This window comes from Daphnia pulicaria, chromosome 2 (genome assembly GCF_021234035.1).
Source record: "Daphnia pulicaria isolate SC F1-1A chromosome 2, SC_F0-13Bv2, whole genome shotgun sequence".
Taxonomy (NCBI): domain Eukaryota; kingdom Metazoa; phylum Arthropoda; class Branchiopoda; order Diplostraca; family Daphniidae; genus Daphnia; species Daphnia pulicaria.
In genome coordinates this window covers 11,186,086-11,201,233 of record NC_060914.1, presented here as the reverse complement: position 1 = coordinate 11,201,233, position 15,148 = coordinate 11,186,086, and the positions used below count along the sequence as shown (strand labels likewise).

At 41.3% G+C, this 15,148-nt stretch overlaps 4 protein-coding genes and 1 long non-coding RNA gene across 7 annotated transcripts; 4 read left to right on the top strand and 1 right to left on the bottom strand.

The window, feature by feature from the left end:
- Positions 1-1,352: 1,352 nt before the first annotated feature.
- Positions 1,353-12,375, bottom strand: LOC124326302 (galanin-like G-protein coupled receptor npr-9). 3 transcript variants are annotated; one of them, XM_046785048.1, is made up of 8 exons: positions 12,113-12,375; positions 11,458-11,669; positions 7,953-8,162; positions 2,502-2,754; positions 2,340-2,433; positions 1,875-2,275; positions 1,727-1,803; positions 1,353-1,598 (listed from the first exon to the last, which is right to left on the bottom strand). In XM_046785048.1, exons 3-8 carry the CDS (start codon positions 7,989-7,991, stop codon positions 1,455-1,457), a joined length of 1,008 nt encoding a protein of 335 aa, XP_046641004.1. In that variant the 5' UTR covers positions 7,992-8,162; positions 11,458-11,669; positions 12,113-12,375; the 3' UTR covers positions 1,353-1,454. The 3 variants fall into 3 exon arrangements, with proteins under 3 accessions (XP_046641004.1, XP_046641002.1, XP_046641003.1); XM_046785046.1 differs by having other exon boundaries at positions 2,502-3,020; positions 12,113-12,372; XM_046785047.1 differs by lacking the exons at positions 7,953-8,162; positions 11,458-11,669; positions 12,113-12,375 and adding an exon at positions 4,990-5,095 and having other exon boundaries at positions 2,502-3,020.
- LOC124326473 (homeobox protein abdominal-A homolog) lies at positions 4,578-6,000 on the top strand. The gene is made up of 3 exons (XM_046785342.1): positions 4,578-5,095; positions 5,242-5,429; positions 5,502-6,000. The coding sequence occupies exons 1-3, from the start codon at positions 4,978-4,980 to the stop codon at positions 5,940-5,942; spliced, it is 747 nt and encodes a 248-aa protein (XP_046641298.1). The 5' UTR covers positions 4,578-4,977; the 3' UTR covers positions 5,943-6,000.
- On the top strand, positions 9,225-9,873 carry LOC124326881. Its single transcript, XR_006915928.1, has 3 exons — positions 9,225-9,321; positions 9,388-9,698; positions 9,767-9,873. It is a non-coding gene; the product is annotated as an uncharacterized LOC124326881 (long non-coding RNA).
- LOC124326462 (ionotropic receptor 93a-like) lies at positions 9,937-11,350 on the top strand. Its single transcript, XM_046785307.1, has 5 exons — positions 9,937-9,971; positions 10,044-10,261; positions 10,344-10,472; positions 10,552-10,700; positions 10,777-11,350. The coding sequence occupies exons 1-5, from the start codon at positions 9,956-9,958 to the stop codon at positions 11,018-11,020; spliced, it is 756 nt and encodes a 251-aa protein (XP_046641263.1). The 5' UTR covers positions 9,937-9,955; the 3' UTR covers positions 11,021-11,350.
- A 937-nt stretch (positions 12,376-13,312) lies between the features above and the next one.
- On the top strand, positions 13,313-14,109 carry LOC124326594. The gene is made up of 2 exons (XM_046785505.1): positions 13,313-13,517; positions 13,587-14,109. Exons 1-2 carry the CDS (start codon positions 13,313-13,315, stop codon positions 13,871-13,873), a joined length of 492 nt encoding a protein of 163 aa, XP_046641461.1. The 3' UTR covers positions 13,874-14,109.
- Positions 14,110-15,148: the final 1,039 nt, after the last annotated feature.

The following is a 15,148-nucleotide window of genomic DNA, read 5'->3' as shown; positions in this document are numbered from 1 at the left end:
TCTGGATCGCTGTGATAGTAAAAGATGTGAATTCATTTCCTTCCATACATCCGACACGAGTCTATTCTTCCATTGTCCCGGAGGCCTTTCACTCCGATCTCGGCAGACTGCCAAAAATGGCCAGACGAACATGACGACGTGATTCCATCCGAATATGTCTGCCGTCTTCTATACATCCTCCGATCGATAAAAGCGTATATAGCTCCGTACACATTCTACATGCCAAACAAATAAGTCGACGTGATTTATTTAAATCTACCGCATCAGCCAAAAGTCTCTACCGAAAATATTCCCGCAACTTTTTAACGAAGAAAGAAAAAGTGTTCGGGAATCCACAGCACGTGCCCAGTTTGACGGCATTTGTTTTATTTTTGTTATTACGATCGTCGCGTGTCAAATCCTTTTGTTTTTTTTACGTTTTCCGGTCTCCATCAAAATGTTGGGATGCGGTTGATCCGTTTTGCCGTGACTTTTATTAGAGCCAGCGGCTGTTGTATACTGCGCGTGTGTGTGCGGATGGCAAATCCGCATCGATTACAGTCGTCCTACACTCATCGCGTGAATGTCACGAGTAAATGGCATCTATATTCACCCACCCACACGAAACGTTATCGTCTTTTAGCCAATCAAGTTTCGAATTTCCCGCCGCAGTCTTTGGTGTATCAAAATTGCAATAAAATCCATCCGCTTGGCGCTATTTTAATATCCCCCGCGACGTCGATAAAAATGATTAACGTTTCAAGAAGAAATGTCGTATGCGTTGTCATGGCAGCGTTGAGAAATTGTGTTTCCATGCTACTCTTCCAGCCCGCCAGCAACAAATACACATATAGCTAGCTATCATTTTGGCGAAGATGTATTTTCTTCGAGATGGATTATTAAATTGGTTTAGCGGGAAGAATAACCATCTTCTTTAATACAAATATGACGTAAGCTTACGTAATAATAATATACACAGAGCCGACGTCAAGATTATTGACGCTAGGCCGATTATTCGAGTTGAATGGCGGACGATTTTCTACGCGCCTTTGAGGCTGAATCAACAAGGCGTGTTATAAGTATACTCAGAGCTGAGTTATTTTTCTGGAGTAACTTGCGTCACACAAGTCCGACAATTATGGCGGGCGCATGTTCAGGTGAACAAACAAGAATAAAATTCGGTCCGATGCAGCTGGAATCCAAAAATGTGACAACAATTCCAACAGCCTCAAATCGTATTGAAAAAGTTGGAAGTGTCGGATAAGTTTATCTCTAAATATAATCCAAGAGTATAGACAAGTTGGTTCAGAGTTATGTGCAGTCCCCGTACAACTTTAACAAGATGAAAAGTCAAAGTTAACTTATTGGGTATGTACAAGTTTAGATAAATGTATTTAAGTTTAATCAGTTTGATGTCAAACAAAAGTATCTGGATATTATTTACAACAAATAATTTAGCTGCGCAATGTAATTTATCAAAAGTAGTTGACGTCGTCAAGCCGAGCCGAGTTGGGCCGCAGCATTTTACGGACGGCGGAAGCGAATTCCCGGCTGCGGATCATGTAGATGAGCGGCCCGTAAACTGCGTGGATCAGGGCCGATTGTCTGACGTACGGAGCCTTTAGCGACAGATGGAAAAAGAAAAGTTAATGAATAATGAAAAGCTCGGATCGAACTTCCATCCGGATGAATATTTGAAATTCCGCCGTTTCTCCATTCCGGTCGAACGGAGTTATGACGTACATACCATGTAGACCAATCCAGCGCATTCTCCGCCCACTTGTTGACAGATGGAAAGAGCGAAGCAGACGATAAACATGGGCGCTGCAATCAACGCTGGATTAAATTGATAAATTCTGGCACCGCATTTGAAATTAATGAAATTAAAATGATACCGGTGATGATGCACAATGTAGAGACTCCGACGAGAAGAGTCAGACTGGCCTCCAGTTCCAGTTTGCTGACGGTTTTATTCCGGCGGTGGACAAAGAACGGGGCGTTCTTGTTGGTGTTGGCCACCGCCGACAAGGAGCTGGAAGATTCTTCCGCCGTGGCGGAAGCCGGACGCAGCGACTCTTCCCCATTGTTTGGGGGCGTGATGGCCATCTGCTGGAGTGGAATGGGCAGCGGACGGACTTCCGCCTGTCTCAGGTATCGTCGAGTGACCAGGTAGACTTTCACCTGGGCGGTGATGCACAGCGTCACCAGGATCGACCGCACAAACATGGTCCACTTGCCCATCATCAAATTGAATCCGCACCGCAGTGGAATCCAGTTGAAGATGAACGGCATCGATCTGGAAATTTTTAAAAATTCTCTAATTAATTGAATTAAACCGAATGAATTGATCAGATAATTACAGGAGGAAGAAGACGGCCATGAAAATTCCGATTTGAACGAAAACGACCAGCCGGACGGTGACGTGTTCCCGGTGATACAGCGGGTACGTAATAGCTTCCGGAATTGTTACATAAAATTTTTATTACAAATTCCAATGAAATTAAAAATGAAATCACTTATACCAACGTAACGATCTAAGATGGCCAGGAGCATGATGAAGAGTAAAATGGTGTAGGGTTTGCCCGTCATGAAGGAGAAGAGCAGACAGGTGAAATGGGCCGGATCGTCGACGTGAACGACCAAAAGTTTGAGGACGGCCATGAAAATGGTCAACAAATTGAGGACGATGATGCCCAGCCAGAAAGTGTTGCGCGGATTGTGGAGGCGGCGGTTGCGGGCGATCACGACGCCAATCAACAGGTTGATGGGGATGCCCTGGGAAAGGCAAATCAAATGAACGATCGTCTCCACCCGGCTGAGCGTCACTGGGCTCACAGTCGGATCGAACTGGGCAGAATAATTGGAACAGTTGGCGATGCTATCCATTTTTCATGATTTCTTTAAATGATTTGAATGCGGAATAAAATCGGAAGCACTTGACTGGGCAAGTTCTCCATGGCGTCGCGGCGAACGCGGGACTGAACCTCAACTGCGCTCCCGTCCGGTTGGATACAGTCCGGATGGGATGCGCGCCGAACCGACTGCGCAATTCAAAAAATAAATGATTCGATCGGCCGCCAGCTGTTTGTAATAACGTTTGTTTAAGTGGCGTCGTTATACATGTAGAGAGACTGACGGGAAAATTTGTGTGTTGAACGATACGGGGACAAATATAATACCGGGCACAAGTTGTTGCATAAGTAAACAAAACGAGCCGGCCCATGTCGCCATAAAAGAGCCGCAGGTGCGGGTGAGTCAACAGATGGCGCTGGCAGGTTTGAAAACAACTCACGAACGCAAATGTCGCTGTTGGTTCAATAATGAATGGACGGTCGTCGTGTGTGTGTACTATACTGTACTGTGTAGTAACGACACGTGTTAATGTCTGCGGGGTAAAATAACCGTAGGCGTTGATTCGAATTTGCTTTGAATTTGGCGGGTTATTGCAAATCTCATTTCAAAAAACGCCTCCAGCTTCCGGCAGATATTCCGCACAACTGTCGTCGTCTCACTCGTCTGGGATTTAGAGCGAAAAAATGATTGGACATTTCGCCCCGTGGGAGGAAATCTGACAGAACCAAATCTGCCATCAACTTTTTCAGACGTATACATAAGAAGAGCATCACAAAGTCTTGGACGTAGTACTGTGTAACCCCCTTATAATAATTCTCCGGCTGCTCTCAATCCTCTTACAACACTCGATCGCCCACCCATTCCAATCTCTCCCACATGTCGAAAAAAAGAAGAAAAACAAAGCAGTCAAGACTTTTACAGACAACGGACGATTTATCTTGCCATTTCATCTCTCCCCTCTTGTCTATTCTTGGAAAAACAAATCAGTTCAAAGTGGAGGGAGGAAGACAAGATTGGTATATCTGTGGGTGTGGTTCAAGTGGAAGCACGCGCCCTGAAAACATCATTCCGGAAATGGTTGAAAAAAACGCGGGAAATTCAAAACTAATTTTGAAAATGATTGAGAAAATGATGACACATTAAGCGCAATACAATGAGGCCTCGTTATATCAAACTAAAATAGCCTCCAAGTTCCGACAAATTGACTATTTTTATAGCATCAATTAGGTTTTGAAATTGTCTGTTAGAGTCGCTTAGTAAAAGAAGGTTTAATAATAAGCCTATTTAACTGTTGTGTATCTATTTGAATAGACTACGACGCGGGCTTTGTGAGTATACAACTAGCTAGCACAAAAAGCTTTGATCCACTCGGTTGCTTTCATGACATTCAGACTAAGTGGCAGTTTCAGCTCCCAAAATTGGCCCTGTCTAAAAACCGTTTTCCCCTTGTAATAATAGGAAAGGGAAATAAACCGCAGCAGATTCTTTTATAATAAAAGAAAAATTGTTTCCAAAAAAAATCGCGGTGGATAGAAAAAAAAAAAAACGGCACACGGTCCGTCTCGGATATCCGAACTGTGGGGCCGAGACCGGCAAACTTTGGTGTCCAATTGCTTGGCCCAGCCAGAACAACCGCAACTTTTACGATTGATTATTATTCCTCCCCCTTTTTTTATTCCTGTTCCCTATATAAATGCGAATTCAATACTTGTGCGCAATCTCTATATTATTCCCCCTAGACATTCTCCATTCAGAATGTGTCAAATGCGATTACCATTATTATCCAATACACACAAAAACATGCAGACTTATTATTATTATTGTTGTATGACGTAAAAAGATGATGGATTCTTTCCCCCCTATTATATTCCGGCTAGCTGCAGCCATCCGATCCATTTGTTAGTTTATTATTAGCATTCTTCTTCTTCTTTTTAACAAATAAAAATTGTGTGTTGGGTAATATTCCCTTTTGTCATTATTTGTTATTATTCTATCCCCCCCCCCACTACACACTCTGTACGCGTTTATCTCCCGTTGATTTCGTTTTGATTTGATTCAGTCTGCCATCGGCTACCGATCGATACTCTAGTGAAAAATATTCCATCCGTGGTTTTCTCTCTCTCTCAATTCCGGAATTATTATTTGATGGATACTTACGGATGCGCTAAGAACGTGATGGAGAGCCGCCATCATCATCGACATCAGCATCAGCGACGTCAAGACGCCAAATTGCCCGATTACGTTCAGACAGTCGTCGTTAAAGGTTAGAGTAAATGGCTGGTGGTTAACGAGCTTCGCTTGTTAGACTGTCAGATTGTTTGACGGATGAGATTCATTTCAATGTCGAACTTTGTTCATTTTTGAAAATTCAATGTCGTTGAACTTGCGGGTAATTTTTTGGTGATTTAGACTCGAAAGGATTGGAGAAGATTCTGTTGTTGCCCAAAGCCCTGGATTTGGATCGTCCCAAACGCAGCCGGACGGCCTTCGCCAAATGGCAGCTGGATGCCCTGGAAACGACTTTCTGCTCTCATCCGTACCTGGTGGGCGAACAAAGGACTTTGCTGGCCAGACGTCTAGGCCTCTCTGAGACCCAAGTAAATTAAATTCTCCACCCCACTGGCAGTCAATTCATTTTCAAAATTTAATTTTCTTAAATGATTAATCAGATCAAAGTCTGGTACCAAAATCGGCGGACTAAACAGCGGAAAGAAGGTCATCCGGCCGGAAGTGAAGATCAGCCACCGCAGCAGATCAGAGGCGAAATTTCATTAAGCGACGACCAGTTGCGTCACCAGTCGTCGTCGGTATTAGCCCCCACGGAATCGAGCGGATCACCTCCCGAGATGAAATGGCCTCAACAACTTCAACAACAACAACATCAGGCGATGAGTGCGGATTTTTTCGGCCAGGCTTTCCAGCATTATCATCCGGCCATGTACCATCAGCTGATTCAATCTTATTCATCTCATCATCACGCCATCGCTTCCAGCGCCGGAAGCGTCGCGAATGTTGCCGCAGGAGGTCATTCCAATAGCGCAAATTCCGCCGCTTCCGCCGGAGTGTCATCCGCCGACCGGAGCCATCACCAAATACATCGAGTCTACTAACTTAAGAAATAATAAAAACTTAAAAAATTCCTTTTATCAATTTTGTACTAACACGGGTAGCGCATAATAATTAATCCAAATCAAAAATTATTTTTAAATCCTTTCTACAAAGTTAGTCGGTTTAAATCAAAGGGAAAAGAGGGCGATTTTCAAAAAGTGATTTTGATTGATTGAAACTCTCGTCTAACGGCTTGTTTAATTAAACACGGGAGTAGCGGTGCCTAACACACAATGACCCCGGGGCTAAATACAATTTAAGACCCCCATTATTTATCCGAACAAAAAACAACATTTCAATAGGGATTCTATTCATTGTGCTGTTATGTTTATGTTAAAATTTAATGTCCCGCCATCACTTGGTAAGATTCAGTGAAGCGTAATCCAGTTAACCGGCTACTACTACTACCTTAAGAATTAATCTTGGAATTTGATAGCTAACAACCAAGGTCGATCAATCTCTCGCTTGATTAAATCTTTTGATTCGATCGGCGAATAAGACATTTCCCGTTTTGATGGATAATAGTTGAAGGGGGGAGAGAAAAACAAAAACTGTTGACAATGTAAGCCTCGAGGTAAATAGATGGCGATTGAAATTTATTCAAGCGGAATAAATATAGCCGTTAATAAAGGTTTGGCATGTTTAGACTTGCTGATTGCCCTTTGGAATATATTTGATGGGGGAGTTCACCGAGTTCATTTCCATTTTTCCTAACATATTTTTAATGAAAGAATTGGTGAATCTAATGAGCCCCGGGCTTTAATAAACAAACGAGTAGCCTCTTGCATATCTAGAGAGTCTAATCAAATTGCATAATCACCAATACTGGGTTTTCATAAGTTTGGGAGGCATAAATTGATGGGCCGTGAACAAATCAATTCAAACTGAATAAGAAAAAATAAAATTCAAAATTCCCGGGGTCATACTAAGAGTTATGCATATCATTCCATCCAACTGACGTATTACAGCCAGCGTCAAAGGTGGACAATCTTTCAACAATCACATCGTGATGATACATCACCACTGACTGTAATCATCTCAGTTAGATCCTCCACCTTAAAAGGGCGACTATTATTCCATTCACAAAAAAACATACCAACCAGCCCAGCACAATAACAAATATAATAAACCTGATGACTACAGTCTGGGGTTCCTTTTCCCATTCAAAAATATTTCAAGTTTAGAAAGAGAAAGAAAAAATAAGAAAAATACCATCTATGTGTAAAATAGACGAGGCTGTGCGTTTGTCCATCGATCAAACGGCCTATAGAATCTAGCCGAGGCCTATCCAACAACAAAGCGAAAGTGTATATAAAAGGTCCGGTACACAGACTTCACCCCGGAATCATAGAAAGTCATGATGCGTTTCAAACCCTTTTTTTTTTTATAAATTACTATTCCTTTAGGGTTGGCGACTGTCGGCTGTATTATATGGTCCCGGCTGATTGATGACCCTCCTCCCCTGTCTGCACACGTAAGAAGAGGGACTCTGTAGCCGCCAGCGATGCTCACGAACTTTGTACAAAAATTTAAAAAAATAAAAACTCGACACTTTTTGAATGTTTTTGGACTTTGTGTCAAAATTATCGCGTTTATACCCCCAATTCAAGGTGAGAGAAGAAACTCGCAAATTCACCTTTTCGGCTGTTGCCAAGTGAGAAATTCGACAAAGGGAAAATCAAATGTCATCCCGTCCGCCATAAGTGTGTTGGCTATTTTACGCAATATAACGAGGTGGTGCCGCTGTGGCGGCAGGTCATAAACATTTACAGTTGCACTTTGTTTCAAGTGTTTAAAGTTGAAACATTTTGGAATTTGATTCTTTACACCCACAGACAAAGTAGTGAGGTACAAAAACAAGCCTGATCTGCAGTATGTTTACAAACGAGTTATTTAACGAATTCTAACTGAGTTAACACAAACGGCAAAGGGAAATAGTTCAGTCAACAGCCTAACTCAGGAATAATATAATAAATAAGGCCAAATAAATAGTCAAACAAATTGGGTCCTACCTTTAAGGCAGGGAAATAAGGCCGGGCCAAGTGCTCCATCCATAAATTGAATCCACCAGGCGGAATAGGAAAAAAGGGTGTCCTCGGTGAATCCACCCACACACACACATATGGGTGGGTACACTAGGACATGTAAATAACAGGGGAAGAAGAGTTACGTAACCCGGCCGGCATCGGTAGTTTCTCCAATCCAAATGGGATGCTGTTTATCTAAATAAAAATTTAAAAAAAAAAAAGGGGATTACGACAAATTTGCATAAATTTTCAGAAACGAGTAATTTAGGAAAAGTTGGAAATTATAAAACAGCGGGTAAACCTTAATTGTTAATTAACAGGTGAATTTTAGGTAAAAATTTCATTATCCTGTGTGGGCAAATGACGAAGTTTACCACTATACCGACGTAACATCAATTCCTAATGCGCATCAGTCAATAATTGATTTAGGATCTGTGTTGAGTTGATGTTAAGTTATTCCGTTTCTAACCTACATCAACCATATACAACGTAGTAGTACAATCAATATACAACAGTCCATAGTGAAATGTCTGATGTTGAGTTACAATGCTTTGCTGTTAAAGAAAAAAGTGTCCATTGACCGGAAGAAAACGAGACTATCCATATCCTTTGATGACGAGAACTATAGAGAGCAGCGCTGTGCTGTTGAGTCGCAGGTCTAACATACAAAAGCGACGTGACTGTGCGTTTCCCTACAAAATAACTGCGGAATTACATATCTCTGAACATGCATGTTATTCCCGAATATTGCCATTTGCCTGACCAGCATCAACCAACGAGCTATATCAATTCTTTATTCATATTACATCACCAGGAAATCAACAAAGGAGTGAAAAGCCGTGAAAAGCGAAATTCTATCAGAGACGTAGCCTGCTTTAATGAACGGATTTATATGCAAACGTGAAAACTTCTTTCAGCTGTTTGAATATCTGCGCCACACATGCAGGGGATAATGTGGGGCTCTACTATTACACCAGCATCAACTGGTATGTGCAATACATGTAATAGGAGGTCGTCGAGTATATAATCCTGTTCCATCTTTGCTGAAAACCCAATCAGACGAATCCCAAAACGTCCAAATGTCAAACACTTTCACGTTCCGCATTTTCGTCATTTTCTATTCGATTTGGAGCCGTTTCTTCGTGCTGTCGTCACAGTATAATCCGCTTAATGGCCAACACCTCCGCGTCATCTGGGTAATTTTGGACGTCAAGAGAATTAACTTTTGATTTTTAAATGATTTTGCTTTACTATTTCCCATGTAGCCTCGCTGGTCTGGAAACCCCAAAGGATTGACGGGGCCGGTCAAGAGTGGCGTCATCCTCGATTATTTGAAAGAACGATTGAATTTCACGTAAATTAATTAATTAATTAATTAATGAAATTAAAAAAAAAATTATGATTGCATCTACAATTTCAGTTACGAGATGGTCAGAGTCACCGAGGACATATTAGAGCCGCAGGGAAAGCAACAAGGACTGTTTAGTTATTTGTTGGAAGATGTTGAGTGCTGTGGTTGTTAAATTTTTAATTGTGTCCAGTATTAAACTAATCAATTCAACGCTTATGCAGAAATGCGACTTTTTAATGGCAGGTGTGGCACCGACATTCGAGCGAGTGAAACGTGCAGATTTGACTGCGCCTTGGTTGTTCGATTGTTACGACCTTCTCTTTGTCGTCCAGGACGACACGGTTAATATCAACGCCGTCGTCAAACCTTTCCAATGGCCGGTTAATGAACGAAATCTATTCCATTCTCACCTCACTGCAATTAATTTAGAAATTATTCTTTTGTCTAGGTCTGGTTGGGAATGTTGATTTCCGTGATTGTCGTAATCACCATCTTGAATGTGTTGCAATATCGATTGCTGCCTAAAATCGATTCTGCAAGAAATCACGACCGTAAAAACATGACGGGGAGCCAATCAGAGCGTCATCCTCCTAGTGTAAAAAATCAAACCGGAAATCAAAACCTCTACGTCTTTGGCATGTTACTATCACAAGGTTTGAACTTTGAATTAATTTAGGTCGTTATCAAGGACAGTGACGCCATCACTCTTGTCTAATAACATTCAGGGGGTTCCTGTACGTCGAAACGTTTGTCATTTCGTCTGGTGGCTGGCGTTTGGACCCTGGCCGCCTTCATCTTCCTCCAGGCTTACAATTCCACATTGTTCACCTACGTCATGGCACCTGTCAATCATCCGCTCATCGATTCCATGCACGGCGTCGCTGAAAGTACCGATATCAATCTACTTTTCCGATATGGTGCAGCTCTGAATGCTTTTGTTATGGTAAGAAGATAATACTGTTTTAAGTTTGCCTCTCCCCAAATTGAATTGATTACGATTTGACATACTGATTAAACGAAAAAAGGATCCCAATGCGACGGGAGTATTTACGAAACTACGAAAAAACGTCGAAATGTTCCCCAATTCACGATGTTATTTGATATCGCAGTGTCTCAGTTTGATCACGCCGGGTTCGAGAAACACCTTTGCCGAAGTAGGGAAAACAACTTTTCTTATTTTATTTATTTCCAAAAAATATTTGTCCACCTGTTTTCTTTTTTGTTAAACTGCAGGCGAGATCCTACCAACTGGGCATCATCAAAGATAATTTTGAAAAGACGGGCAAGTGTGGATTACAACTGGCAGGCGATTGTTTCTTGAGTTTACCCGTGACTTTTGCGCTTCAGAAACGCAGTCCTTACACCGAAACGATTAACAGAGGGTACATAATAAAAAAGAATAAAATTGTGTCATTTGACTCGTCATTAATGCTGATATGCTATTCAATTCAACTCAAGGCTTTTGGACCTTCAGCAAACTGGACTGATTGACCACTGGGAATCGTGGTTCCGACCAATGCCACGCAAGTGTATGGCCAACGTGAAAAAAGGAGATAAGAAAAAAGAAACCGAACACTTGCCTATTTCCCTTAAAAATTTGACTGGCGCCTTTGTCGTTCTTTTGGTCGGATTAAGCATCTCTTTCTTGGCCTTCCTCGTCGAGCAAATCGCTTCGATAGCTGAACGCAACGTTAGACGCTAGATATTCCATGAAATTTCAAATGAACTAGCTTTCTCAGCATCGCCAATAGTGTTTGTGATTAAATCCCATTATACAGTAACTTACAGCAGGACTTTTGGTTGGCAACAAAATTTTTTGTAGTTGTTTCAGTTGTAGTAATGTAATAAACGATTCGCTAGTGCTAGTTGCTCCAAAAAAGTTCATCCTCTACTCGTACTTGTTTACTTGAATAAGTATAGAGTTGAAATGTTTTCGAATTTGATTGTTCACTCACAGACAAAGTTGGTAAGGTACAAAAACGGGCCTGATCTACAGTCATTCTACATATGCGTTAAGAGAAAATAGTTCCAGTCAACAAGCCTAGCTCAGGAATTATTGAAAGTATTCCTTAGTATGTCACGAAATCAACGCTACAAAATATTTAAAAAAGAAAAGAATAGAAATAAATTGTGGCCTACCTTAATACGGCCAGGCACCCACAAGTGCTCCATCCATCAGCAGAGAAGTTGAATTCACCAGGGTCCAGGCAGGATAGGAAAAAGGGGGTCCTCGTGAATACACCCACACTCACATGGGTGTACACGAAGACATTTATAGAAAGGGGAAGAAGAGCTCGTAACTCGACGACCGGCATCGGTAGTTTCTTCAATCCAAACGGGATGCTGTTTATCTAAATTATAAAAATAAATGGATTTAGAAAAATATTTGCAAAAACAAGTTGAAAATAAGACAACAGGTAATCTTAATTGTTATAGGTTTCCATGTAACACACTGCATTTACATGCAATCATATAAAATATCTAGCAAGTAGCAGGTCGCAGCTAGGAATAAAAGTAACCCAATTACACAAATCATTATCCTTGCTTTGACAGTACTGAGATTGTTGGTGACAGGTCAATAAGCACAATGCAAACTTGCAAATCTTGTTGTTACGATGGCTGGCTCAAACCTCAAATTTGCACAAAGAAGAATGTTACAGTGCAAACAAATAACTGCCATGCATCGACAGAGGGCTATAACATGCTATTCAAAAACCAACATTTCACACATTTGGAACAGGTTTAACTCTTAAGCTCTCATAACCATTGCATTTGTGTTCTTAGTTATTTTTACCCGCCAAACAGCATGGAGTGGAGAGCATCAGCATGGAGAGCAGCGGCAACAGAATTCACACGACGACGAGCCCACATTTTTCTAATTTTATTTGTTGTGCTATTTTTCGTTCAGCCACGTACGTTTCCAGAAAAAAGAGAACCTTCTGTTTTCTTTATTAATCTTAAATCTTAATACTTGAGCTTTGTCTCTTTTTCAAAACTGTGAAACAAAGACTATAGCAGACGACACTAATATTCTAATTAGCCAAGCTTAAATATCGATACCAATAAAATCGATTCCCCCGCTAAATTCAAACCGCTCTAAAAGTATTGCACGAAATCCACAAATAATTACTTTAAGACCGAAAAACCGCCACTATAATAAAACCCTCCAGGACGATCTTGGAAGCCAAGAGGGAACAAACATATTATAGTTTCCCCCAAAAAGCTTTTTCCCGTTTTAGTTTACACCAAGAAAGAAATGTATAAGCCACAAAGGAGCAGCTTTGTCATTGAATTTCTCAAAGAATTCATTCATGGCCAAGGTCAAATTCTGAGAAACTCGATACCCGCAGCACATGGCCCTCGCTTCTACCGCATCTTATACAGTGACCGCTGACCGGGTCCAAACTGGGAAATTTCAACATTTCATCATTTTGTCGAGCCACTAATTTTTCCACGATTTCTCCCAAACTGTAACCAAACGGACAGTCGGCGTTATTCGATACGCATTTCGAGATATAGTTGTTAACAGTGAACTCGTTATCACATAACTAATGCACAGTAGCACTAGATAGAACTCGCCAGGCCTAGTATCAATTGGCTATTAAACAAGGGCAGACGAACTCTGCATGGAAACAACAAATAAGAGTCGCTGGCCGCAGGACATAGTCTATCAAAAAATGAATTAATTTATAGGTCGGAATTCCTAGACGCGCTGCCATCGGACATAAATCACCGAATTGAGAAATTCCGCATCACCCCCAGCAGTCGAAAATAAAACTAAAAATTGTACCGTCAAGTGGCTGGAAGTTATTTCGTTCGGCAGCAGCACTAGTTATCGTCTAGACGAAGGCTGAATGGCTGATGCAGCCCAGCAGTGCTCAGCTTCGGGTCCAGCAGTTGTCAGGGAGCCACGCGCCGGCCGCCAAGTGTTTTCCAGTCAGTCCTACACACAATCCACCGCTTCCGTTTATACTTTTTGAAAATTCCACATGAAATGTTTCACCACCGGCGTTTATTTTTCTTCGACGTTTTTCTGTGGATAGCCACCGGTTTGGCCGTTTTGTCGCCAATACCATCGGTCGTCATGGCGACGACGGAATCGACCGGCGTCGGTAACGGCCGACTCTTCCGCGAAAATTTCCAGCGACTCCAGACACTCGGAATGTGCGGAATTCCGCGCCCGCGCGTTTTCTACGTCGGTAAATCTAAATTTCAATTCATTTTTCGGTTCTATTAGAATTCCAGTTTTAAAGTTTTAAAATTGACAGAAGATCATCCGGAAGTGGATGCCACTTTGACGTACCATCCGTCAGCGACGGTTCTGCACCGGTGCGATCCTTCCGGCGGATGTTGCCTGGACCGGCGTAAACAATGCGGTCCGCTAGTCGAGTCTGTCGTCACTGTCGTCTTCTTCGTTCACCCCAATCGCCCCAGGCAGCCGGTCGCAGTCGCAGATGGAACATCCACCGCCAACCGCGCGCTTTTCAAATCGCTGGAATTCGTCAATCACACCCAGTGCACTTGTTCCGATATCAACGACGTCCCGAGACGTTGAAATTTGTATTGCCTCTGGCATTTTTCTTAACATGTAAATTTTGTGTTTTTTTTTTTCGCCAAACGAAATTCAATATTTACTTTAACCACGCCCTATTGACCCCCCTCCGGACATGTGTTTTTATTTCAAATTGTGTTGGACTTTAATCGCGTTTGATACGACGGTTGAAGTTTGTGTGTGTGACAGGACCCAAAAAATAAAGTCAATGTCCGTCCTTTTTTTTCATTTCTACCGACTGGATGTTTTAAAAAAAAATAATTAAATAAAAATTAAATGTCATGTAAATTAATTTTTATTTTTTTTTTTAATTCAGCTTTTTATTTTGCATGATTATTATTGTATTTTAATTGTAATCCCGCAGTGTGTCAACTGATGAGCGCATTCGTTGAAATAATCACGTGTTTTGGAATAAATCATTTTATTAGTCAATTAATTGTGTATGCAAATGAGCGGGATTTGACAAGATAATAATTACAGAAATATTCACATCACGCGGACGTGGAAAGTATCAAATAATAAAATCTTCAAGGTACGACGTAGTTGTTGTTGCTGCAGAAAAAATTTGGTCCACTTTCAGAAAAGACCAGTGAACGACCTCCTGTTTATAAATATGCAAATCAACAAAGAATTAATGTCATGGCCTCGGGGTAGGTACACGTGTTCGAAAAAAAACAAAAAATCAAACAATATTAATTCAATCACGATAATATTAACTTACTGCAATAAAGTGTAGGAAAAACATTTGGGTTTTTTGGTGATGGGTTTGGTCGATTTTTTCAATTTGAAATAGATGAAAATGTTGAATAGTTTCAGACAGCCGGTCTTTGAGAAATGCTCTTGGCTGCTGGCATTGCTAACGGAATCCATTTTGTTTTGTTCAATTTGAATAAATCAATTCCCTTTTGATTGAACGAATGTATAACAAATTTTGCACATCGGTGTGATTGCTGTGACTGTTCCAGTGCGGAGTCGGCGAGGGAATGATTGGTACACCGTGAACGAACGGCCCTTTTTATCTATTCACGAACTCACGTGCGAATGTCGTTCACTTTCGGGGGTCGGGGAATTTTTTCCTTCGCCAAATTGGAAATTCCCACCGAGGTTTAAAAATATACAAATAATAAAAGAATAGAATAAAGAAACGGGTTTTTTTTTCTTTTTAATTGTTTGGCCGTGAGTCACAGAAGAAAGAGAACTCACCGGGTCGTTTAGACCCTGGGGCGTGAAACCATCACGTTTTCTCTTTCCCTTTTAGTTCGACTAAATAAGGAAATA